The following is a 25,985-nucleotide window of genomic DNA, read 5'->3' as shown; positions in this document are numbered from 1 at the left end:
GACATTGTTTAAATCATTTATTTGGAAGTCGATGCACACACACTCTACCATACAAAAGTTGGAAGCTGCAACAAATCAAGTGCCCAAGGCAGTGCATGGACGTGTAAACAAAGACAAGATGAAAATGCCACTCTGAGTGATTTGTGAGCAAATCAGAGTGGCCGGGGCCCAGGCTCAAGATGACATTCATAGCGCGGGGTAAGTGCAAATGAACTGAATGTGGGGCTGGAAGGGAGGAGGGCCACCCCAGGCCTTCCCACCCAGGAGGCTGCTCCTTCCTGGGCACCAACCTCAGAGGGTGGGGGTTGGAGCCGGAGCCCTGGCTCAACACTGGGCCCCCCAGTCTGGGGAACAGGAGGGAGCGTGCAGGTAGGGGGAATGAGCTCCGAGCTGATGGGCCGGGCCCACACCATCCCTCTGTGTTTCTCCTCTCTCTCCCTCCCGGGACCCCTCTGCCTTTCAGGGGAGAGGGGCCCTGGTCTGAGGAGCCAGTCCTCCGGAGTAGGGAGACCAAAGAGGCCTCAGTGTCTCTGGGTGGCTTCTCGGCCTGAAAGGGGCAGAACCTCAAAATAAAGTGTTAAGGCAATAAATAAAACATCCCACCTCCAGTGAAAACACTGTGAGAGAAGTAAGTCTGCAGGGCTGACAGCACCCCGCAGACATGGGGACAATGTGGGGACAATGTGGGGACAGCTGTAGGACCAGCCACTGCACAGCTAGAGCATTTGTGCGTCGAGCCAAAGGCAAAGTGCCTGGCAAAGTTTCCTGTCCTAATGAGGGCAGGGGATTCGGTCCAGCCCTGTGTGTCCTCTGACCTCCCTGATGTGGTCCCTGGGCCCCCACCAATGGCAGCACAGGCAACGGGCCTGAGATGAGCCCTGGTCAGAGCCTCCAGCTCAGCCCTAGCACCACCCAGGGGGGTACAGGCTCACAGAGGCAGGTGGGTGGGCGGGAGGACCAGCCCCACCTCCTCCGTCTTTGGTGGTGGCAAAAGGGGAAGAGAAATGACAGTCTTTGGCAGGAGGAGGGCATGTCAGAAGACAGCATTCTGGTTTCGTGCTTGGGTTCGCCAAGGGCCCAGTCCCTGCCCAGACTTGAGCACAAGGAAAGCAGACCCGGCCTGTCCCACCCTTGGATGGTCCAGGCCTGCCAGCTCCCAAGGTGTTCCCCAGGCACTCTGTGACCCCACCCTCACTTTCTGGAGCTGCAAACTCTCTAGGGTGGTGGCAGGGGTGGGGGCCAGTGTGACTGGGCAGCCAGAGGCTGTCTAGCCCAGGTTCCTTCTAGCTCAGGACATCGTGGCCTTCACCCCAGAGCCCTGCCACCCCCATCTTCCACCTCTTCCTTCCCAGCCCCCCTCATCAGCAGCCCTGGGGTGGGGGGAGGTTTTGGGGTCCCACACCAAGGGCATCCCGGGTCTGCCTGTCCCACCTCTCCTCACAATGCCACCCCCTCTCCCCCACCTCCTTCCTCTCCCTCGGGCCCTGCAGGTCACTGGTCCAGCCGCCGCTTCCCCCAGGGATAGCTGAGGGCAGTCAGGCGGGCTCCCAGGGGCTCCAACCCTCTCCAAGGCAGTTGGCAGGGATTCCCAAATGATGAGGAGGGACAAGGTCAGGGGCAATCACCCTTGGCCACCCAGGCCCAGACTCTGCCCCTGCTGATGGCCATGGATCCCCAGGCCCTTCAATGCCAACCCAAAGGAGGGGAGGAGAAGACCTTCTCATGGCCATCGCCCAGGCGGACGAGGCCCAGGCAGCCCCCTTCCCCAAGCCTGTACCCGCCGCTACTGCATCTCCTCCAGGGGCCCATTCTCTCGGGGCAGTGCCCCGTTCAGGCCCACACTGCTGGCCACTGGCGCCCCCAAGTAGCCAAGCAGGATTTCGCTGCGGCGCCGGGACAGCTGCAGGATGTCGTCTGCCAGGGCCGGCACGGAGGTGTAGCGCACGTTGTCCAGGTCGAACATGTCCCTCAGGTACTGCACGATCTGGTGCTGGGGGGCAAGGCTGGCGTGGGCCCGGATTCGGGCCCCGTCCCCCCAGCACAGATGCCCTCGAGACCACCCAGAGCCCCGCCCTGGCTACCGGAGCCCCACCCCATCCGCAGGCTCTGCCCTCCCAGTGCTTCCTGCAGACCCCTGTGGGCTGGCCTCCCTCCAGGCACCCCCCAACCCGCGTGCGCCCGACAGCCCAGGCAGGCCACGCCCTCCGTTTACCTTGAAGAAAGCACAGACTTCCGAGAGCTGGGGCTTGGGTCCGAGGAAGCCGAAGGCTAGGACGGGGCTAACGTGCTCCGATACGGAGTAGAAATGGGAGATGAAGCCATCGGGCACCTGCAAGGGTAGCGAAGCTGAGGGCTGGGACGCCAGCCGGGGGAGGCGGCCGGGCCCTGGGGGCCTAGAGAAGAGTTGGGCTTTGGAGGGAGGCCTGGCTCAGTCGTATGCTTGCTGGGTAACCCCAGGCAAGTAACAGGGGCCTCCACCTCTGCAGAAGGGGGTAACCTCGAGGTTGCTATGAGGACTGCACGAGGAGGGGGTGGGCTGGGCTCAGCACAGGAGGTGCCCAGTGTACTTGGCAGTGGCAGCTGGTATCAGCCGGGCAGCAAAGCCTGGCTGGCAGAGGGGAGAATGGATCGCACCCAGATAGAGCTGCCAGTCCCTGCTTGGGAGAGCAGATTAACAGCGGCCTGGGGGCGGGAGGGAGGCTGCTCTGCCTGCTCCCGGGGCACCCTGCCCCCACCAGATGCCTCTACCAAGCCAGCTGCCACCACTTTGCGCAGGCCTTTCCTCCCTCAAGGATGCCCTTTCCCCTCTGAGTCCTTCCACATTTCCCCATGGCCCCGTGCTGTGCGGGGTCCTGGGGAGGAGACGAAGCAGACCCATGTGTGTCTTTGAGGTCCTCCTGGTCAAGGGAGAGCTAACGGCAGGAGCTGTGGCAGAGGCCAAGAGGTACGACAGGGCCTGGGGGCTTAGCAAGACCTCCCTGCACCAGCCCCATTCTTCTGCCCACGCCCCCCACCCGCCCCTGCCCCCAGACTAAGAGCCAGGGCATGCCGGTGGGTCAGCTGAGGTGGGTACCATGCCCGGGGCCCGAGGGGGTCACTCACCATCAGCAGTCTCCTCTTGGCTTTCAAGACTGACCAGCAAGCAGTGGCTAGAGCCTAAACCAAAGATGGGACCCCACCCAGGTTTCAGCAGGACAGGCCGGGCCTGCAGGCTCTATCTGTGTCCCCCAGCTCCCACCACCCCAAGCAGAAAGATGCGGCTTGGTGCCTGAGCTCTGCTGATTCCCTCCCCTCAGTTAGGAACCGGCCACACCTAAACCTGAACTTGATTCTAACACTGCTGTGGGGCCCCTGGACCAGCCACTGAACTTCTCCAGGCCTCAGTTTCCTTCTCTGTAAAATGGCCATGACCCCACACCCCACCACATTCAGAGGTTGTGGGGGTCCACGGTCACCGCCTGCAAACTGCGTGAAGACCAGCCCCAGGTCACGCCTGCCCCACAGGGCCCCATACTCAGCTTCCTCTGCTGTTCCTTTCTTTTTCCTGTTTTAACTCAGTAAGATGCATTAAAACTGAGTAGAATTAACAGAGACCACAATGCAGAAGGACAACGCCCACCATGCAGGTCCTACGCGGGTGCAGAGAACAACGGGGTCCCCCTGGGAAGCTGCTGCAGAGCAGATGCCTGGTCTACCCAGACTCGGGAGCTGCACATTACGCAGGGGAGAGGAACCCGCCCAGTGGCGTGCCTGCTGCCTGCCGGGTGGGGGGCCCAGGCTCGGTGCCCAAAGGAAAGCAGAGGCTGGGCCAAGGCATGGGGTGACATGAGTATGTGTGTTGGATGCGGAGGGCAGCCACCCACCGTCTCCTTGAAGCTGTCTGACAGCCAGCGGTTCCTCAGGACGGCGAGCACTGAGGATGGAGGGTTCTCCAGGTCCTCGAAGGCATCCATAAGTATGAAGTCCAGCACAATATCGAAGAAGCTCATGCACACCACCTGTGAGAGGGCAGGGATGCTCTGAAGGCTGCAGGCCCACTGTCCAGATGGGAAGACCAAGTCCAGAGAGGTACAGGTGCGTGGGGGCCTGGGTGGGAACGCATGGGTGAGTGGGCACATCTCTGGGTCACAATGGGGTGCAGCTGGGGCTGTGTCCCCCACAGCCGGGGCCCACGGCAGGGCAGGAACCAAGGGCTAGCAGCAGCGATGGGCCCATCTCAGGCCTCGGAATCAAGGCAGAGCTCCGCACCGGCACCGCCCCCCCCCCACCGCTTGAGGATCTTGGGTATAAGGGACCCCACGGCACTGGGGCTCAGCATAAACCAACTCACCCCACGGCCCTCCAGCTCCAGCCGTGTGGTGGCCCAGGTCTCGGGCCGCAGGGCATAGACCATCATCTCCTCGTAACTCTCCAGGAAGCCTTTGGGGCTCTGTGGGGAGAAGCACAGCCTATTCTGGTCATGAGAGGCTATAAGACTCACTTGGACAAGATCCACAGGAACAGGCCTGTGGATGGACAAGCCAAGGCAGGGCTGAGGTCGATCCTTGAGTGGCGGCCATGGAGAAAACGGGCAAGAAGTGTCCTCTGCCCACAGCAACATGCCTCTTGGAGACCGGGGCACGTCCAGGAGAGATCCGACAACAGCACAGGCCACAACGTCTCAGATAAACTCACAGCTGAGTACCAAATGCCTCCCAAGAGATGCACACACACGACAGCATGAGCTCACTTTGCAAAGATGCGTGCGGACAGGAGGTTGAGTCAAGCAACCAAAGATTAAAATCTCCATGCCCCTGGGTGTCACTGGTGAAATGGGAGAAGCTACGGCCCACACTCCTGGCCCTATTCTGGGGGAGTCAGTGAGCTCGTGCACGTAACACGATCAGCCCAGTGCCTGGATGAATAGTGTCTAAGACCTGCTGCTACTCTCGGCACACAGAAGAGATCTTGCGCTCTCTGGGACCGGGAGGTTCAGCTGGGGCTTGTGATACGCTGTGCACATGTGGATGTGCACACGCAGATGTGCACTCACGGACGAGGGAAGCTAAGGGGGGACCAGGGTCTGTTCTCATATGGATCAATGCATCTAACTCAGGCGGTACTAAGAGGGATGGTCCACTAGCACACCCACTTTATAGAAAGGCATACTGAGGCTTTGGGAGATCAATGATGTGCCCAAGAGCCAGGAGCTGACACAGAACCCTGGGTGGAGGGGCCACCAGACAGGTGTTCACCAAAATGGGAACATGGTGGAGTGGGGGACAAGTTTTCTTCTTGTTTTTATGTGTCTTTTGGGTTTTGCTAAAATAAGCATGAATATTTTTGTAATCATTAAAAAAAACAAACCACCTATTTTCATTAAGTTTTAAAGAGAATTTGCTAGGATGAGCCCAGACCACGCCTTAATCCGCCGAGCCTCAGTTTCCTCACATGTAAAGGAGAACGATGAAGATGAGGGCTGGTGGCCAAGCACGTCTGACACCATCTCACAAGGTCCCCAGAGACGTGCCCACGAACGCAGGAGGAGAGGAGGCTTAGAGAGGGCGCAGGTCCGGCGCGTGGACACACAGCGACAACGGGGCCTGACCTCGCAAGTTCAGAGCCTAGGTGCTGCCCACAGAACAAGCACCCTCCCCGGGGGCCCGCCCCGGCTCCGCCTGCCTGCAACAGTCTGACAGGGCATTCATCCCTGCGCCAGTCCCAGGGCTGAGTGCAGGCTCCGCTCTCCAGAGCTGCTACCCAGCCATTCATGAAACCTACGTCCCACACTGGGGTGGGGGCAGAGCGAGGGCAGCTGCACCTCCCAGGCCCCTTGGGGAGCGGCCACAGAGAACAGACCTCTGCTAAGCGCCTGACACCCACTTTAGCCTCACCGGCCCTTCCTTCACTTGTTTGTTCCTTCACTGTCTTGGGAGGCCACAGAGAACCAGAGAACAGGCCAAGGGCACAGCTGAGGTCAGGCCAACCTGGGTTCAAATGCCAACTCTGCCCTTCCCTCACTTAGGGATCCGGGCAAGCCCCTGGCCCTCCCCAGGCTTGGTTTCCTTATCTACCGAGTGGAGACTGCAGTCAGGACCAAAAGAGCTACTAGAAGAAACGCGAATAAAGCGCCGGGTTCGTTGCTGGGTAAACAGCAGCTGCTGGAAGAATAATTATGAACACTTAACGGAGCACCCGCCCCATGCCAGGCCCTGGGCCAGGCACACACCTATGCTGGTGCGGCTGCGGTCCTGGCCCTTAGGGAGCTCAGCAAGCAGTGAGAGAGAGCATCCTGTCAACAGGATGCCGGGTCATGGGGCCACGCTGGCAGGGTGAACCCAAGGGCTCTTGGCGAAGCCCTCCTGGGGACAGAGGTGGCTAGCAGGGACTTAAAAGACGGGGAACCAAGGAGAAGGGGAAGGAAGGGGGACCGGGGAGCTTCTAGGCACTGGTATAAGTCCCACCTCCTAGCCTTGGTGCTGGGTACACAGGGATTCACTTTTTCATTCATTAAATCCTATAGATATATACTTTATGCTCCTGCGTGTGTGTTTACAATAAAGTAGTTTAAGGACAACAGCATCGAGCAACAGTGTTACAGGTGTGGAGAGACCAAGCAAAGGCCCAGATCAGGGAGAAAGTCTGGTATGGGTATACACTAAAAGCCTGAGCCCTTCGGGGCGCCTGGGTGGCTCAGTCAGGTAAGCATCTGACTTCGGCTCAGGGTCCTGGGATCAAGCCCTGCAGCGGGCTCCCCGCTCAGTGGGGAGTCTGCCTGTCTCTCTGCCCCTCCTCCCCTGCTCGCTCATTCTCTCTCAAATAAATAATCTTTAAAAAAAAATAAACAAAGCCTGAGCCCTTCAGTCTGGACAGGGCAAAGTGTGCATGGCAGCCGGCCACGAAACAAAGTTTGGTCTTTACCTCAAGGACAGTGGGAGCAAGGGAACATTTCAGGCAGCTGGGTGACGAGGTCAGAGGTGCGTTTTATTTTTTATTTATTTTTTAAAGATTTTATTTATTTATTTGAGAGAGAGAGAATGAGAGACAGAGAGCACGAGAGGGAAGAGGGTCAGCGGGAGAAGCAGACCCCCCGCTGAGCAGGGAGCCCGATGTGGGACTCGATCCCGGGACTCCAGGATCATGACCTGAGCCGAAGGCAGCCGCTTAACCAACTGAGCCACCCAGGCGCCCTATTTATTTATTTTTAAAAGTTTACTTACTTAAGTAATCTCTACCTCCAACGTGGGGCTCGAACTCATGACCTCGAGATCAAGAGTCTCATGCTCCTCCGACTGAGCCAGCTGGGCACCCCAGAGGTGCGTTTTAGAACCACTAGTTGGATGGGTGAGGTGAAAAGGACTCAGGGGAGAGGTGTTTTCAAGGGCTTTGCGCCAACAAGTGGCCAATAACATGAAAATTCATGCAGCCTTATTAACAATCAAAGAAACATGAAAGAATGGATAACATAGATTAAAAGGGTTACTAACGTCCAGTCACCGATGCCTTGCGTTTGGCGACATGTAAGGACACACACACGATTATACCGCGGGCAGGCACTGTGGCTGTTAAGCCATTTCCGAGACTAGACTGGCAACACTCAGATATGCCCGAGACATGGGACTGCCACCTCTGGGCTTTGCCCCACAGAAAACCACAGGTCCCTAAGAGGTCTGTAACAGATGGATTATAACAGCAGTGTGACAGTGGCAAATCCAACACAACCCAAATGGCCCTCCACTGCAGGACCAGATGAACCACAGTGAGCCTGCCCGAGGAATTACCACGCCATCGATAAAAGTGACTGCATCGGGGCGCCTGGGTGGCTCAGTCGTTTGGCATCTGCCTTTGGCTCAGCTCATGATCCCAGGGTCCTGGGATCGAGGCCCGCATCGGGCTCCCTGCTCGGCGGGAAGCCTGCTTCTCCCTCTCCCGCTCCCCCTGCTTGTGTTCCTGCTTTCGCTCTGTCAAATAAAATCTTTAAAAAAAAAAAAAAAAAGGGACTGCATCCACTGATGTGGACCGATGGACAAGATCCACTCTTACACAACAAAACAGAGCTGCAGAACAGTCTGGAGGGAACCTTGGAAATTGTATAACCATGTTCAAGGGTTAGTCCATGAAACCGGGCAGGAGAAACACAGCAGACTGGGGCAGTGGCTCCCTCTGGCAGGTTCAGGGAGACCTTCTAAGGTTTGCATTTTGGAGCCGCTGAATTGTATAAAACCTGGTGACAGTAGCCTCAGACATAAAAAGCAATACAGACCCGTATTTTTCAGAATCAGCACAGGAAATGCCCCCTAAGCCTTTCCCAGCTCCTCTAGAGCCTTCAGGATGAAGTCAAAGCTCCTCAGCTTGATTGCAAATTGTTTTTTGTTTTTCTTTTTTAAGATTTATTTATTCATCTGAGACAGAGAGAGGGCACAAGTGCGAGCGGGGTGGTGAGGGGGCAGAAGGAGAGGAAGCCCGGTCGAGGGTTCAATCCCATGACCCGGAGATCATGACCTGAGCCAAAATCAACAGACATACGCTTAACTGATTGAGCCACCCACGCATTCCGGGCTTGCTTGCCTTTTTTTTTTTTTTTTTAAACAGAACCAAATAAAAGTTACAAAAATTAAAATTAAAAAAGGCAAGGTGGCGGGGCGCCTGGATGGCTCAGTTGTTAAGCCTCTGCCTTCGGCTCAGGTTGTGATCCCAGGCTCTTGGGATTGAGCCCCACATCGGGCTCCCTGCTCAGCGGGAAGCCTGCTTCTCCCTCTCCCACTCCCCCTGCTTGTGTTCCCTCTCTCACTGTGTTTCTGTCAAATAAATAAATAAAATCTTAAAAAAAAAAAAAGGCAAGGTGGGAAGAAAACTTGAAAAAAGCTACCTTCTCAGCTTTGGTCATCAGGCCCGTCACCATCTGCCGGCCAACCTCTCCAAAGAAAAGCTGGTTGCTCTTGTCTTCTAGAAGACCCTAAGGAACGAGGAAGGGAGGGGAGCAAGCTGGCCGAGATGTCACTGGAATGGGGCAGGCAGGTGATCCATCTGAGCAGAGGAACCGGGTGTGGTAGCAGGGCCTGGCAGACCTGCCCGACTACCCCAGCCCCGGCTCTGTCCTCTCCAGGCGCCCCTGACACGCACCTCAAAGGCTTGCCGCACACAATGCAGCTTGGCCAGAAAGTCCTGGTCACTGTAGCAGCCCAGCAGCTCAGTCCTGAGGAGAAACACAGTCAGTCACTCCCCCTGGGACCTACCCAGCAATGCCCTCCAGGTCAGGGTGGAGCCCCGAGTGGTCCTATCTTGGCCGGGCAGTATGACCTTGGGCAAGTGCCTGCCTTCCTCTAGGCCTCGGTGCCCCCCAAACCCAAGGGAAGAGGCTGACTGGACGCTCCGTGAGGGTGTGTTGTCCTCAGTGGCACTGAGCGCAGCTGGTGGGTCTGGGCCCTGGGAGTCGGGCTGACCTTGGCCTCCTTCAGGCCCCAGCCAGCAAAGGACCCTCACTGGCAGAGGACTGGAACGACCTACCTGCTCCCAGCTGTCAGCCATTCTGGGGCACCTGCAGGCCTCCCCCGCCCCGGTCTGGCTCCCCTCATTCACATTGGTAACCAGGACTCTCAACCATTTTCAGTCAGTGAACTTTAAACACACGTACTTAAATATAGAGTCATGGCCAAAAGCCAAGTTCTGAGTTTCATCTCAAACAGCAAAATTAACTTAAGATAGATCAGAAACCTAAATATGCCACAGATGAGGAAGCTGAGGCTGAGGAGGGTTAAGCAACTTGTCCAGGGCCACACGCTCGGAAGTGGCAGAACCTGGAAGAAATCAGGTTTGTGTGTCCCCCAGGGCCCGGCTTCAGGGCTGCCGCTAAGATGGATTACTTCAGGACACAGGGCTTTGGAAGAGAGCCCACTGTGTTTCTGTGGTTAGATCCCTGTGATAATTTAGAATAAGTAGAGGGTGCCTGGGTGGCTCAGTTGGTTAAGCGACTGCCTTCGGCTCAGGTCATGATCCTGGAGTCCCGGGATCGAGTCCCACATCGGGCTCCCTGCTCAGCAGGAGTCTGCTTCTCCCTCTGACCCTCTTTCCTCTCGTGCTCTCTCTCTCTCATTCTCTCTTTCTCAAATAAATAAATAAAACCTTTAAAAAAAAATTTAGAATAAGTAGAAACAATTATTATTTAACTAATTAATTATATTAATTTGCGGTTGTTAGTTGTAGGCCTGCCTGTCTTTGAACTCCAGGCCTTTCTAGACCCTCCACGGCTCGGGCAGGAGCTGCTGCCAGAGCACCACGGTCCTCACCGAGCACTCCAAGGGGCACAGGGCCCGCCCCACCTGCCTCTGCTCCCCGCCTCCTTCCCTACACGCTCGCCTGAGGGTCCGGCAGGGCACTTTCCCCTCCTTCACCAGCTGTAGGGCCTCCTCATAAGCGGCAGCCGGCCTGGAGAGTGGGATCAGGTCATCTCCTGCCTGCAGGGACTCAAAGAGCTGCGGGAGGGCGCACAGGAAGAGGAAGGTGGTGTCACCGCCTGTGTCAGCAGCATCCCAAGGGGTGAGGGTGCCTGTCCAGGGGACGCCCTAGAGGACAACCTCTCAGAGGGGATGCCAGAGGGAACACTGACCCAACAGGCAAGAGGCCTCAATCTGAGTCCGGCTCTGGCCCTCAGCAGCCCCATCTCCGCCAGGGGCCCAACCCAAAGGGACCATCTACTGGACAGGTGCCCACATCTTCTCACGCCAGGCAGGCAGCTGGGCCTGGCACACATGGCCGTGGCAGGAGACTAATGCCAAGCAATGAGCATGCAGTCTAAGAAGGGAGAGGTCAGTGTGCGCTGGAGCCACGGGGGTGGAGACCCCGACCCTCACCCACAGGACCCAGGACCCCTGGCTTCTCACGCCTCCCTGTCCCTGGCAAGTGCATGGGGTCCCCGGGGAGCGGCAATTGGGGACTGCCAAATTCTGCTCCTCTCAGAGGAAATGCCTTCGCTTTCCCATGACCGAGTGCTCATGGTGAGAGTCCCACAGGGGCCCGGGCTTCACTCCACCCCACCCTCCCTCTCTGCCCCTCGACCCCGCCCCCCACCACCTCGGTAGCAGAGAAGAAGGAATCCTCGGAGGTCAGGCTGTCCTCATCGTCCGCCCGTAGATGCAGGGAGCCCTCGGTCAGGGGCAACATGAGGGTCCTCTCTGGGAAGAGCAGGAAGAGAAGGGCTGAGCCGAGACTCCAAAATCACCGGCTTTTTGGAATGCACGCATGCAAAGCGCCCGACCGGATTCTGGGCCAGCTGCTGCCACTGATCCCACGGCTCCTGTGTACTGAACACGTATGCGTGAAGATTCTAGGCTCATCGCCCCAAATGAATGGCTTCTCTCGATGCTACAGCATCGTTGGAGGTGGGCACAGTTAGGTATGGAAGGAGGCTCCTGAGGGGGATTGCCCACGGCCACAGAGCTGCACCCCGAGGCCCGATGGCCCATGAACTCTGCACAGGCAGGCTCTGCTGTACTGTGTGACCCTGGGCAAGCTGATTCCCCTCTCTGACAAACGGAAACTTAGCCACTGATGACAGAGAGCTCAAGGGAACGCACCGGCCACTGACTCAGTGTTTCTAGACTCACCCGCTCAAGGGCTGTGGGAGTCTGGACCTTCAGAGGGCACTCAGGAAAGGTCTGTCGAACAGATAAGCAGAGACCATGGCCTTCAAGGCCCCACCAGCCTTCTCTGCCACACGGGGAGGCCAGAGTAGGCCAGGGTTCCTCTTCAGGTAAAGCCACTCGGGGACAGGCCGTGGGAGGGTGTGTCGCTGTAGCCGGCCCTTGCCAGGCCTGTGTCACCACCGGCAGAGCTGGGGAGCTGGACACAGGAGTCGGCTGACAGCACCCAAAGAAGGGTCCCAGGGTCCACTCACTGCAGGGGGTCTGGCACACCGTGGGCACCAGGAGAACACTGGCCATCCAGCTAACAGCTTCATTCTCTCTCCCTGATGTCACGTACCTTGACCTCAGTCGGGGGCCGGGCGGGGGGGGGAAGGAGCAACAGCAAGAGCTGTTTTCGACTAACCTCCATGAGCCATCCCTTCTGCCTACCTGGTGCCACAGAAAAGGGCTCAAACCAAAGGCCTGGAACCCAACAGAGGAGATGCTGACACACACACCTGAAGGCCTTCTCCCCAGCGGATGGGCCGAGGCACAGCGTCCGGGGACTCCCGGGGCCTCGTCAAGCCCTGCTCCTGCCTTCTACATATAAAAGAACACCTCTGGGGCGCCTGGCTGGCTCAGTCGGTACAGCATGTGACTCCTGATCTCTGGGTTATGGGTGTAGAGAGGACTTAAAAATAAAATTTTAGGGGTGCCTGGGTGGCTCAGTCAGTTAAGCGTCTGCCTTCAGCTCAGGTCATGGTCCGAGGATCCAGGAATTGGGCCCCACGTTGGGCTCCCTGCTCAGCAGGGAGTCCGTTTCTCCCTCACTCTCCCTCTGTGCTCTCTCTCCTCACAAATAAATAAAATCTTAAAAAACAAAACGCCTAACCCTTAAGGCCTCAGTTTCCCCACCTACAAATAAGGCACTGATCGAATGAGGTCCAAAGGCTCTGAGGATTCTGAGGGAGCCACACCCCAGTTCTCTCGCCACCTCCCACCTCCACCCTGCCCCCACCCCGCCCCACTCCAGCCTGCAACCAGGCCAGCTCACCAAGGTCCAGCAGCACGCTGTCGGCTGGGAAGGTGGACCCAAACTCCTCCTGCAGGTGGTAAGCCCGGTGCAGCAGGGACTCCAGCTTCTCTGCAAACTCCCTTCGCTGTGACTCTGGCTGCCAGGAAAACAATGAACATCAACCCAGGCCCTCCACACTCCCCAGGCCTATGGTCCCCCCTCACCACTGATGGGGGGGAAAAAGGGAGCAGGCTCTGGGGCCCAGCAGCAAGAGTACATGTCTAGACCTGAGCTGCCCAATACAGGAGTCACCAGCCACATAAAGCGAACAAGCAGTTGAAATGTGGTCTGTCCCAGCAGAGATGTGCCCTAAGTATAAACACAGGCCGGATTTCAAATACTTAGTACCCAGAAACCACAAACAAACAAGAACACTCTAAAATTTCTCAGGGGCGCCTGGGTGGCTCAGTCAGTTAAGTGTCTGACTCTTGGTTTCGGTTCAGGTCTTGATCTCAGGGTCGTGGGATCAAGCCTCACGTCAGGCTCCGTTCTCAGTAGGGAGTGAGTCTGCTTGAGTTTCTCTCCCTCTGCCCCTTTCCATTCTGAGCGTGTGCGTTCTCTGTCAAATAAACAAATATTTAAAAATAAAACAAGGGGCACCTAGGTGGCTCAGTCGGTGAAGCGTCTGCCTTCAGCTCAGGTCAGGATCCCAGGGTCCTGGGATCAAGCACCATAACGGGCTCCCTGCTCAGCGGGGAGCCTGCTTCTCCCTCTCCTCCCTGCTCATGCTCTCTCTCGCTGTCTCTGCCGCTATCTCTGTCTCTCTCTCTCCAATAAGTAAATCTTTAAATAAATAAATAAAATAGCTCAGTGATGCTCCATGTTGATACGATAATAGACTCCATATACTAGATTATATAAAACGTTATTATTAAGGGAAGCCTGGGTGTCTCAGTCGGTTAAGCATCCGACTCTTTTTTTTTTTTTAAGATTGTATCTATTTATTTGAGAGAGAGAGAATGAGAGACAGAGAGCATGAGAGGGAAGAGGGTCAGAGGGAGAAGCAGACTCCCTGCTGAGCAGGGAGCCCGATGTGGGACTCGATCCCGGGACTCCAGGAGCATGACCTGAGCCGAAGGCAGTCGCTTAACCAACTGAGCCACCCAGGCGCCCAAGCATCCGACTCTTGATCTGAACTCAGGTCTTGATCTTGGGGTCGTGAGTTCAAGGCCCGCCTACTTGAAATAAACAAATAATAAAATGTGTTCTTAAAATTGATTTTACCCGTTTCTTTTTTGCTTTTTAGCATGGTCTCTAAGAAATTTTAAATGAGCTATGTGGCTTCCTACTGAACAATGCTGACCTGGGCCCTGAGCCCAGCACCACCAGTTCCAAACGGTATGGCCTCAAGTAAATTACTTCCTCATTCTAAGCCTCTGTTTCCTTACCTATCAATTGACATGAGAGTACCTACTTCCTAGGATTTTAGGGAAAACATGCCGGAGAGAAGGTATGCAAAGTCCTTCCCACAAGGTTGGCCTGTGGTGATGACCAGTAAGTGTTATCATATAGTATAAAATAATCATTATGATACAGTATATAATAATCACTATGATATAGTATATAACGTATATATACCAAAGTATACTGTAATACACATAATATGTAACACGTAACATATACATATTTAACATAATGTGTACGATGATAATAATGTCATTATAATAAGAAGGCAGACAGGATCCCAGAAAGAGCTGGGTTCCAATTCCACTGTTACTATGAACCGTGTGTGCTTGGGAAAGTACTGTACCAAAGACACAACAGCCTGTGGTTCAGTGACTTCCCCCTGCCCTTGGCTTCCAGGCTGGTACGTGGGAAGAAGGAGGCACTGCACCTTTGATCCCAGGAGCTTCTAGGCCAAGGGGCCAGGCACAGGTAGGCCCAACTCTGTTTTCTACCAAGGCTGCCAGATCCTGCACCTGTATGTAACCAGACCCCAGGGGAGGGGCCGGGGGCCAGCTTAGGCCTGAGGCCACTGGGGACAGAGCCAGAAGAGCTCAGAGGAGGACAGGAGATGTGGTCTGTCCCAACCATTTCCCCAATGCTGGAAATGGTTCTTGCACCAAGTGCTCGCCCTGGACCAGGCACCTTGCTGTTCAGCCTTGCAGCATCCTTGAAGGCTGGCATGGCTGTGACCCCGATTCACAGAGAAAACTTAAGGATGCTAAGTGGCTCAGCTCACTCAGCTAGAGCCCCAGCAGAGCCCATGGAACCCCGGGACCCACTATCCGCTTTGCTCAATTCTCTGATAGGACCTGACCCTGCACAGTGAGGCCGGCACAGCCCCGTAGCTTTGGCAGAGGTCTGTGCGCTCTTTCTCGGAGAAGTGGTCTTGGGTTAGGGACCGGTTTCTTGGATGTCACACCCAAAGCGCAAAGGACAAAAGAGAAAAGATACACTGAACTCATTGAAATTAAAAACTTTTGTGCTTCAGGGGTGCCTGGCTGGCTCAGTCGGAGGAGTGTGCAACTCTTGATCTCAGGATTGTGAGTCTGTACTCCACGCTGGCTGTGGAGCCTACTTAAAATTAAAAAATTAAAAAAAAAATACAAAAGATTAAAAAAAAAAAACTTTTGTGCTTCAAAGGATGCCATCAGGAAAGTGAAAAGACAATCCACAGAATGGGAGAAAGTATCTGCAGATCCTATCTCTGATAAGGGACTTATATCTCGAATATATAAAAAAAACCCTTACAATTCAATACTAAAAAGACATAACCACTTGTCTGTGGATAGACACTTGGGTTGCTTCCATATCTTGGCTACTGTAAATGCAAGTATCCATCCACAGATGAATGGATAAAGAAGAAGTGGTATATATATACAACGGAATATTATTCAGCCATAAAAAAGAATGAAACCTTGCCATTTGCAACCACATGGACGGATCTACAAAGTATAATGCTAAGTGAAATAAGTCAGAGAGAGAAATCCCATATGATTTCACTCATATGTGGAATTTAAGAAACAAAACAAACGAACAAACAGAAAAAGAGACAAACAAAAAAACAGACTCTTAAATATAGAGACCAAACTGGTGGATGCCAGATGAGGGAGTTGGGTGGGGGAACGGGTGGAACAGATAAAGGGATGAAGCGGGCACTTACGGTGATGAGCCCTGAGTAATATATCAAATTGCTGAATCATTTAAAAAAAAAAGATAAATAGCCAAATTGAAAATACAGTAAAGGATCTGAACAGACGTTTCTTCCAAGAAGACATACAAATGGCCAACAAGCACATGCAAAGAAGCTCCACGCTGTTAACCCAGAAAAATGCAAATCAAAACTACAATGACATAACCATTTTGCACCCACCAGGATAGCTAGAACCAAAAAGACAGATGAAAACAAGTGCTGGCGAGGTTGTGGAGAAACCAGAACCCTCCTACACTGCTGGTGGGCCTGTAAAATGGTGGAGCTGCTGTGGAAAATGGTCTGGTGGCTCCTCCAAATGTCAAACGTAGCATTATCCTAGGACCCAGCAATTCCACTCCTAACCGTAGTACACCCAAGGCAGCTAAAAACAATGTGTCCACACAAAAACTTGCACACAAAATGGTCATAGCAGCATTACTCATAAGAGCCACAAAGTAAAAACAACCGAAATGCCCATCGATGGATGGATAAATAAAATGCGGTCCAGCCATACAATAGAATATTACTCAGCGATAAACAGAAATGAGGTAGTGATCCAAGTTACAAGAATGAACCTTGAAAACATTATGCTATAGGAAAGGGGCCAGTCATAAACGGCCACTAATTATGAGTCCGTTTATAGAAATGTCCAGAACAGGCCAACCCATAGAAATGAAAAGTAGATGAGGGGAGGGCTAGGGCTGTGTCTGATGGAAAGTGTCTGATGAAGCATATGGGACTCCATGGGAACATGATGAAAGTGTTCTAAAATTAATTGTGGTGATGAACACCCAACTCCGAATATACTAAAAGCCAATGAATTGTACAATTCAGAATTGAACTGAAATGAATTTGATGGTATATGAGTAATATTCCAATAAACCTGTTAAAAAAATTTCTTTTTAGGATAGAAAAATGCCCGGAAGGACACCAAGCAGTTGTGTCTGGATGAAGGGTTATAGAGATCGTTTACTGAGCACCTACTTTGCACCAGGATCCTAGGGCTGGCCGTGGCATCCCGCCAAGGGCCCCAGTGCTCAGGGAGGCCGAGGGCCTCATCATACAACATGAGCCACCGATCAAAGATCAAAGACTGGACACTTTCCTCCCCCACTCCTTTCTATATCTGTAGTTCTCACTATTCTGTGAGGAATGCTTCATTGCTTTCACGATAAGATCAATGAAAGTTCTAGAATTTCAAGATGTAGTATTAGCAATCGATACCGTTTTGGAAATAGAGCTGTCTCCCTTCCTTTCCATGACCTAAAACCCTCCTGCAGGCCTCTGCTGTCTGCCCACAGATAGCGGATCCCTGATGCAGCTGTGCCCTTGGGCACCGGAGGCTTTGTCACCCTCTGGGGGCATGTCTCCGATGTCCTCCGTCCTGTAGCTACCATGCTCCTGCTTGTGTCGCAGGCTCTGAGCTGATGTTCCCAGCTGGGGTACAGGACACCATACCTTCAAGTTGTTACCAGCTGTGCCAGGCAAGTCCTCATCCAGGTGCTGCAAAGTGTTTCCCAGGCTCCCCTGCCAACTGGCTCATGACCCACAGAGGCATTGGTGGAGGAAGCATGGGATGGGGCAATGGGCAGACAAACGCCCCTCCCAGTCCTGCCTCACACATATCACTGCCCCGCCCCACCCAAGCTGGGGCGACGCTTGCTGGTTATCCCCCACCATGGTTCTAGGTTCTGTGAATCCTAAGCTCTGGACACACTCCTCACCTGTGCAACCAATTCCCTAGGTTAACCTCCCCTTTTAACACCTAAAGTTGATCCTGACGGACTCTCCAGATACTATCAGAGTGCACCCCAAAGAGCCCCAACTTCGTCCTCGCTCCAGCAGAGGCCAGGAGCTCATAGGGCTTTTTCTTTTTAATACATAAAAGCATAAAGACTAAAACAGAAACAGTCCACAATCCTACCACCCGTATAAACCCTGCCCATAAGCATAGCTAGAAACTAGAGAGGCCAAACAATAAAGTACAATAAAAGCCTTTTTCCACCTTTCCCTGTCGAACCAATCCTCACAGATCACTGTTAACAGTTTCCTGAGTTATCTGTCCAGAGGAAAGTAAAAACGCACATACACACCAGCAGTTACACATTCGCACACGTATGCACGGATAGATGTCTTTCTGAACACGTATACACAACGGGTCACACTATACGCATTCCACATCTTGCTTTTTTCACTTGATGACACACTGTGGAGACAGCAGCCTATCAGCCTACGCAGATTTCCCTAGTATCATACTCCAGACCCCTACGGATAGGCACGCAGATCGTTTCCAGTTTTTTCTGGTTTTTCACCGTTACAAGATAATGCTTCAGTAAACGTCCATCCAGGACACAAATATTTTTTAATGTTAGCTTTTTTTCACTTTATTTCTCTTTTCTGATACTGAAATAAATACTGACAGTGCAAAAACAAACAAACAAAAAAAGTCTAAAGAAAGGACAAGACAAAGGCTGTGAGATCCACTTAGCTGCACACAGGCTACTTCCCGCCAGTCCTTCATAAAATGCACCTTCCCCTCACATAGTTGGGACTGGGGTGTGATCATCCCCTGGATTACTGAGTGATTACCACATGCGTCAGGCATGTGCTAAGCACCTTACGTGTGTATTTTCCTTGGGTGGATTGATATCCTGGTGGAATGTCACCTGGTGGAACTGCCACCATCCAGGAGCACAAGGGACCACCCAGCAGAAGGCGGGGCTGCTACACTCCCTCCCGAAGATTGGCTGCCTCTCTGCACCCCCCCTCCAACCTTCTCCATGGCTGGGAGCTAAGAAGGACGCATGGGAGGACAACCTACCTCAGACAGTACCTCCGAAGCAGCCTCGGGGTTCCGCAGGCTGTCCCCTGGCGTGGGGGTACTGCTGTCCCCTCGCTGCCCCACGCTCAGCGCCTGCTCCCACTTCTGTAGAGCCTCCTCGAACAGCTCCATGCCTGAGCACGGGCGGGAAGACAAGGGAGAGTCTGACCTCGGCAGAGGAGAGCAGCCGGGCCCCACACTCAAGATGGGGTCAGAGAGGCAAGGAGGCAGGAGGACACGAAAGGGCAGAAACGGGCAGGACTGTGTGAGCCGGCTCCTAGCCACTTTTCCAAGGCGGCTCAGTTTACAGGCCGCCATTCAGACTGGATTTGTTCCCAGAGACTGTCCCCTATCCACAAATGGCTAGAAACCCCCGAATGAGGGCTTTGGGGTCGGGAGTGGGGTTGCAAACCAGCACCTGGGAAGGTGTCCTGAGTCCAGCCTGGGCTCCCGGGAGGAGGCCATTCTTCCCCCAACTCTGCCCCGGAAGAGGCCCCATGGCTGGCCTCCTGGCCAGTACCTTGCATGTAGAGACTCTCCGCATTGCCATCACTGGTAGTCACAGACTCTTCCATCCCTCCGGTGTCCCATGGTCCCGAGCATGCAGCCATGGGGCTGGATGAGTTCACTGCTACCATCTGGGCACCAAGCAGCACAAGGACCCAAGGGCAAGGGGGTAAGGCCCTCCCAGACCCTTTGTAGGACCTGAGCCCCTCCCACTGCCTGGTCCTATGTCACACACCCTCTCCTAAGACCATCCCTGAAGCCAGCCCCCGGCACGCGGCCAAGCCCTCAGCAGGGCCTGGTCCCACCAACTTTAAGCACCCGGTGGCACTTTTACAGAAACTGCAGAAGTGGGAGGAAAGAGACCAGTGGCCATCCCAGGAACCAGCAGCTTCCTACAGAAGCCGTCCGGGGCCCACTCCCTGCTCTGGCACTCTGTGACTGGGGAGACTAGGAAGACTGAGGGAGCTCCCACCACCACAGGACAGGGCAGGGCCCATGCTCGCCACGCTTCTCGCCCTGCCGGGATGTGGGCTCCTCCAGGGCAAGAGCCCTCTCTTGCTCACCCCTGGGTTCCCAGGGCAGAGCCGGGCTCAGAGCTCACTGCACGAAGGGGTCACTAGATGAACGAAGGAGCCCAAAGCCACTCCCCAGGAGAAAATATACTTCTCTTTGTCTCATTTATCTCTTTATCTTCAAAAGAGTCCCTGGCACAAAGCAGACGCCTGCTCCGTGTCTGACGAACAAATGAATGAACTTTCATAGACAAGTCTCTTCCCCACAAGAGACCACCCACCTCTCTTCTGCCCCTATCCACCTCTCTCTCACCGAAGCCTGGCCCTCGGTTAGTGATCAGTGACAATCACGGAAAGCCTGTGTGGACAGATGAGAGACCGAAGGAAATCTCTCCTGTCTTCCTTCCAGTCTGTCAGCTCCCCGAGGGCAGAGATTAGAGCCTCCTCGGTACCAGGGCCTGAGCTCAAAGTCCCTGGTGCCCTGCCCTGGCTATTTACCGAAGCCAAGCTGTGGGAGGAGCCTGAGTGCTTGCTGGGCTCGATGGAGGAGATGCCACTCAGAGTGTCGTTGCTCTTGCTACTGGGGCTCTGCATCCTCCGGCTGGAGTAGCCTGCGAGCAACAGGAGGGCAAGGGTCACGCAGCCTTCGAGTGCGGCCTTTGCACAGGCTGTTCCCACCTCCAGACAACCCTCCCCCTCCTCACCTGGGAGCTTGCCCTACATACCCTTCTAAGTCAGGGGGACGGCAGAGCGCCCTCGTGCGTGCGCTTAGCAGAGTGCTACTCCTCTGCCTGTCATCCTGCTCACTACCGTATCCCTGTCGCCCAGCACAGGGCCTGGCCCAGAAGGCCCCGGACCTGCCAGATAAGCCGGAGAATAAGGTCTGGCGACTTCTCCGCCTACTTCTCACTCAGTCTCCCCTGCGTTGCTGATTGACTGATTTGGAATTCTCCTCCTTCCAAAAAGAATTTGAGACAATGGCTTCTTTAAATATAAAACTGTTTTTTTTTTTTTAAGTGAGAAAAGTAGGGAAGGGAAAAGAAGGTAACACCAGAGGTGGTGGTGGTGGGACGGGGTAGGCAAGCGAGAGGTCGCCACAGGAGCAGATCCAGGTGGTCCCAGGGGCCCGTGCACACAGAAACCCAGCTACATCAGTGCTTCTCAGGGCCTGCTCTAGACTAGTCTTAAAACTTCTTTTTCCAGCTGTAAAGAGAAAACTTCCCTTTTGCAATGCTAATTCACAACTAAAATTCATTTTCATTTAAGGGGATTTTTCCTTCTTCTTCTTCTTTTTTTTTCTAATGTAGGCTCCATGCCCAAAGTGGGGCTTGAACTCATGACCCTGAGATCAAGAGTTGCACGTTCTACTGACTGAGCCAGCCAGGCGCCCCAAGGGGGATTTTTGCTTCTCAAACCAGGTTTCTCCCAAGATGTGAGCCTGTGAGGACTTCCTGCCCAGGGAAGAGATCCATGATATTCAGGCGTGGCAAACACTGGGTTGCTGGGTTACAAAATGAACAGGGTCTGTAAGGGTTTTGAAAGCCGCACCAGCAGACACAAAATGGCTCAGAGGCTACCAGGGGCTGGCGGGAGAGGAGAGAGGCGCTGACCACACAGGATGTGGGGATTGAGAGCACAGTGGTACAGTTCTCGACGTGGTGTAAATACAGGACTCCAGGTGCTACACAAAATTCCATAAAGAACTGTATGCTCAGGGCGCCTGGGTGGCTCAGTCGTTAAGCGTCTGCCTTCGGCTCGGGTCATGACCCCAGGGTCCTGGGATAGAGCCCCGCATCGGGCTCCCCGCTCCACGGGAAGCCTGCTTCTCCCTCTCCCACTCCCCCTGCCTGTGTTCCCTCTCTCGCTGTGTCTCTCTCTGTCCAATAAATGAATGAAATCTTTAAAAAAAACAAAAACAAAACTGTATGCTCAAAAGGCTGAACTTAACTTTTAAAAAAAAGCGGGAGGGAATGGAGAGAATACCATCTGGCTCAGGAACCACATGGCCCTTCTTGCTCCTGAGCCAGGGGGCTTCCCTCCCTGAGCAGAGGAGCTGCATCCTGCCAGGCCCCCTCTGGACGCGGGTGTTCCCAAGGGGTCCTCAGATACTGACAACTGCTGCCACTGACAGGACGTGCGCATCTGGCTGCATCACCCACCAAATCCCTCACTTGGTGATGACTCAGGGAAGGGTCTGCTGCATCCCCGCTTCCCGGAGGGGAACTCAGCTTGGAGAGAGGACGTCACTAGCCCAAGATCCGACAGGGACCAGGGGCCCAGCTGGGACTTGACTCCAGGTCAGGCCCTCCCCCAGTGCCTCACCACCTACCTTTCTTCACCGACGGGACCTTCCTGGCCATGAGGATGGGGAGGGGCACCGTGCCCAGATATGCCCCTCCCATCTCAGGGCCGACCTGCTTCTTCCTCCGCCGTCGCCTCTTCAGCTGATGGGCGGCCAGGGCCAGGGCCACCGTGCCCAGGGCTGTGGCAAAAAGGACCTTCCGCAGGCCCGGTGTCAGCCGCAGCTGGGAGAAGGCAGACTGCAGGAAAAGAGGGAGGCGGCTGGGCTACATCTCCCCGGAGGAGCTGAGGTGGGCAGAGCTGTGCTGGGGAGCACCTGAGGGACACAGGAGGCCTCAGGCACTCGGGGTCCATTTGCTGACCAGGAATGAGAGGCAGTCACCCCCCCGAGGAGGCACCGGGCCAGCACCTCTGAAATGTGGACCACGGGGACGTAAAGAGGTTGGGGACAGCAAAATGGCAATGCCAAAGAGATCACATCTAGGGCCCAGCAGGTGTCCCTCACTCCATCGGTTGTGATTCTAACAGCTACAGTGACTGAGCCCCTACTATGCCAGGCACAGAGCTAGGATTTTACCTGCACTCCCTGGCTGAATGCCTGTCCTTTTCCAGGTGAGACTCGGAGGCTCACATAGGTTAAGACACGTGCTCAAGGTGACGGGGAGTCAGAAATCGAACCTCGGTCTCCTGACCCCATTTCTTAATGACTCCTTGAAGTTGATAACATTCCCTCCACCTAACTGCCCCATCTGTACAATTCCCTGCTCCTCACTCTCTGCCTGTTGAACTGGGAGCCCCTCACGTGGGGCTGCACCCCACACAGCAGACTTGGTCAGCCACAAACACCTGAGGTTGGCAGGGCGGGCATTACTGACCCCTCTGAGAAACTGAAACACGGAGGCCAAGAGTTCACACAGCCCTAGGGTGAAGGCTGGGCTTGGGACTCCAGACTCCTCACCTAGTCATTCCCACTCTGCACAAAGAGAAGACCCCAGAAGCCTGGGGCAATAATGAGAGACAGGCTTTCCCAAAGGCTAGAGACCCTGGGATGAGTGGCTCAGTGTTTCAGAGGCCAGAGGGGTAAAGGCAGGACCACAACCCATCCCAGCGTTTACCTGCCCAAAGGTCGTGTACAGGAACACAGGGATCTCGGCCACCGTCATGGCCAGCGCCTGGATCATGGACATGCCCTCAGTCCTCCGGAACGCCATGGCAGGACCAGCACCCTCGGGTCTAAGAGCTCCCAAGGAAAATGTCTTCAACTGGCTGCTGGCTGGGTCCCAGGCACCATCCACGCCTCGGAAAGACAGGGACACACATACCAGAGGGTCCTTCCACAGAGCTGAGAGACAGATGACCAAGTCAGACAAGGATATGCTCATGTGAGCACAGCGAAACGCCCGTAAGAGTGCTCTGGGGGATGAGGTGGGAGCAAAGCCCACCTCTGGTACACCAGGCCTGAAATCAGGCCCCCGCCTTCTGCAACCACCAGCAGGAAGGCAGCCAAATGTCCCACATACCCTCTGCCCGCCCTGAGCCCTAGGAGCAGAAGACTGCGTCTCTGGCATGTTGGCCCAAGAACAGACCCAAGGCCTGGGAGATGGATAGGTCACTCTCCAACTTGGGGCTTTGTGCCACACTTGCACCATCTTTTTCAACCCATGGTCCACTGGCTACACAAAAACTTCAGGCCACAAAAGGGTCAGGCCCCTGACTGAGAATCATTACATGTTTTTCACCTCCCACAAAGCCAAGAATGTTTTTATTTCCTGTGGACTGTATTATGAAAGCTGCAGGGTGCTCCCTCAAATAGCGAAAGCTACTACACTCTATGTGTATATTCTGCACTGGGTTCTTTCCATATGTTATTTCACGGGATCATTACAGTTCTGTGAAGGAGATGCTATCTAGCCCCGCGCCCCATCTCTGCCAGTTTCCAAAGAGGAAAGTGAGACTCAGAGGGGTTTTAAGTCAGGGGGCGTCCACAGTTATACGGCTAGTATGAGGTAACACCAGGACTTGGACCAAGGTCTACTGGACTTCAGACTCTGTGCTCAATACAACCCTTTAGCTAAACCCGACATGCGGCAGGAAGTGGCAAGCCCCAGCAGAACCACAAACTACAAGAGCAACTTTCCCCATTCCAAGGTCAGTGAATAAATGGCTTGAGCACACATTGCCCAGTCCCCAAGATCCTGCAGAGCACTCCCCAACTGCCACCACAAAGACCAAGGATGCCTTCAAGGTCTCCTGGGACCTCAAGCGGAAAGAATGCACAGGCCAGAACAGGCCCTATCAACCTGGGGTGGCGGCCAAAGTCACGGGAGCAGCACAAGAAACAGCTTATTCCCAGTGAGCGGGAAGGATGGACGATCCTGCCTGTGTAGATCTAGCGCCGGGCTGTGTGCATGAGGGGGGAGAGTTGGGGAATACCCAGTCTAGGGCCAAGGAAACGGTCATGCTGTTAAGGTAGGAGACATCCTGCCAGGAGGCTGTGAATTGAGCTGTGACCTCCAGCGGTCAGGGCCTGGGTCAGGGCCTGGGTTCGTATCATAAGCCAGCCCTCTCATCCCCCCAACCCGGCCCAGGCCTCAGAACACCAGAGGATCAGCAACCACTATCTCCCCAGCACTTACACTACAGGCCAGGCTTCCCACAAGCTCTGGCTGGGAGTCAAGTCACTCAGAGACAACCACTGCTTATGATGGGGAAACTGAGGCCATGAGACGTAAGCAACCTGATTGACTTCGCTGACCGACCAAGCTGGGATGTGACCTCAGCTGCAAGGGATCCTGAAGCTATGCTGTTTCCCTGAGGCGCCTGCTACAGCTCCCTCATCTTCCTCCTTGCCACACCTGAAGGACTTCTGGGCGCAAGTGAGAAGCCCACAGGGAGCTACAACAGTGAACCCGAACACGTGCTCCAGGCGTGAGACGGGGCTGGGAGGCCTGGTTACTTGCCTGCAGGAGAGTCAAGAGCAGCTTCTGCTGCTCCAGAGGAGAGGAAGAGTGGCAAGTGCAAGGTGACAACACTGGCCCCCAAGCCTGCTTCACTCCAGGGTTGGATCCAGACTCAGCTCAACCGTGCCCTATTCTTCCCCACTGACACAACCTGGGGAGAAGCCTCCTCTTCTCCATGATGACAGCCTGTAGCAACGTTTCCCACCCTGTACACACTTCCAACGCCATTCCCAGCTGGGCAAGTCACCCTATGACCTTGGGCAGGAACCTCCTCGTTTGGCCCCCGCTGTGGCACTTACAACACCCTCAGCTTGGACACCCACACTTTCCACAGCGGCAACCTCCTCCCTTGCCCTGGGCAATCCTATTAATGAGTCTGGCCTGAGCAGCCCGTCCTCCCTCCCTGACCCCAGCAATGTCCCGAGCCCAGGCACTCCTCTGAACCACCCTCTGCCCAGTCTCTGTTCATGGCACCCTAGACACCTTGCAAGTCTGACCAAGCACTTGTAATGCATAACGGGCACTCCCGCACTGAACCTCAGCAATATTCCCTTCTTCAGCACCTGTTCATCTCATCTCGGACATCGCCCTGCGCAGCCCCAGTTCAGGCCCCCTTTTCTCTTGCCCGACCCCTGGAATATCCTTGAGGATCGTCTAGGTGCCCACTGGCGCCACCCACGGCCGGCACACCTGCTCCCTCCATCTCGGGTACTTTCCTAGCCCCGGTTCGGGTACCTGCGACCCTGCAACGTTCCAGGCCCGGGCATCTCCTCACCGACCTAACCTGGTACCCTTCCGTTCCACCCCTCGCGCCGCCCACGGCCCGGGTACCTGTTTATCCTAACCCCGGCCCTTCTAGTCAGTCTGAGCCCGGACACCTGCGCTCCCACCCAGTTCCTTGCTCAGACCCGGTTCCCACCCGCTGCAAGCCTCAGTCCCGAGCCCTGCCGCGTCGCCCACCGCACGAGCTCAACCCGGGGCGCCACTCACCCAGGATCCCATCGCTGCGGAAGGGCAGCGTCTCCTTCCCCGGCGCCCGCGCAACCAACCTCTCGGCCACCGCGGGGGGCGTG

At 55.0% G+C, this 25,985-nt stretch overlaps 1 protein-coding gene across 3 annotated transcripts; it reads right to left on the bottom strand.

The window, feature by feature from the left end:
• Positions 1 to 25,985, bottom strand: MIGA2 (mitoguardin 2). Of its 3 annotated transcripts, none has more exons than XM_028107801.2 (16): positions 25,903 to 25,985; positions 23,068 to 23,294; positions 21,981 to 22,191; positions 20,150 to 20,262; positions 19,153 to 19,270; positions 18,633 to 18,766; positions 12,655 to 12,772; positions 11,050 to 11,150; positions 10,336 to 10,451; positions 9,103 to 9,175; positions 8,849 to 8,935; positions 4,331 to 4,429; positions 3,864 to 3,998; positions 3,103 to 3,156; positions 2,213 to 2,329; positions 1 to 1,990 (listed from the first exon to the last, which is right to left on the bottom strand). In XM_028107801.2, exons 2-16 carry the CDS (start codon positions 23,161 to 23,163, stop codon positions 1,784 to 1,786), a joined length of 1,779 nt encoding a protein of 592 aa, XP_027963602.1. In that variant the 5' UTR covers positions 23,164 to 23,294; positions 25,903 to 25,985; the 3' UTR covers positions 1 to 1,783. The 3 variants fall into 3 exon arrangements, with proteins under 3 accessions (XP_027963602.1, XP_027963603.1, XP_027963604.1); XM_028107802.2 differs by having other exon boundaries at positions 23,068 to 23,249; positions 25,903 to 25,958; XM_028107803.2 differs by lacking the exons at positions 21,981 to 22,191; positions 23,068 to 23,294; positions 25,903 to 25,985 and adding an exon at positions 20,377 to 20,460.

Source organism: Eumetopias jubatus, unplaced genomic scaffold (assembly GCF_037043125.1).
Source record: "Eumetopias jubatus isolate StellerSeaLion01/CBP00866 unplaced genomic scaffold, mEumJub1_p1.0 scaffold_15, whole genome shotgun sequence".
NCBI lineage: Eukaryota > Metazoa > Chordata > Mammalia > Carnivora > Otariidae > Eumetopias > Eumetopias jubatus.
Note: the sequence above shows the minus strand (reverse complement) of the source record. Positions and strands in the feature narration are given on the sequence as shown.

Excerpts from the sequence above, each read along its gene's own strand:
- MIGA2 (XM_028107801.2), bottom strand. The coding sequence starts at position 23,163 with ATGGCGTTCCGGAGGACTGAGGGCATGTCCATGATCCAGGCGCTGGCC. Across the intron at positions 19,271-20,149 it reads CCTCCCACAGCTTGGCTTCG|ATGGTAGCAGTGAACTCATC; the intron begins GTAAATAGCCAG and ends CTTGGTGCCCAG. Across the intron at positions 11,151-12,654 it reads CAGCGTGCTGCTGGACCTTG|AGAGGACCCTCATGTTGCCC; the intron begins GTGAGCTGGCCT and ends TGCTCTTCCCAG.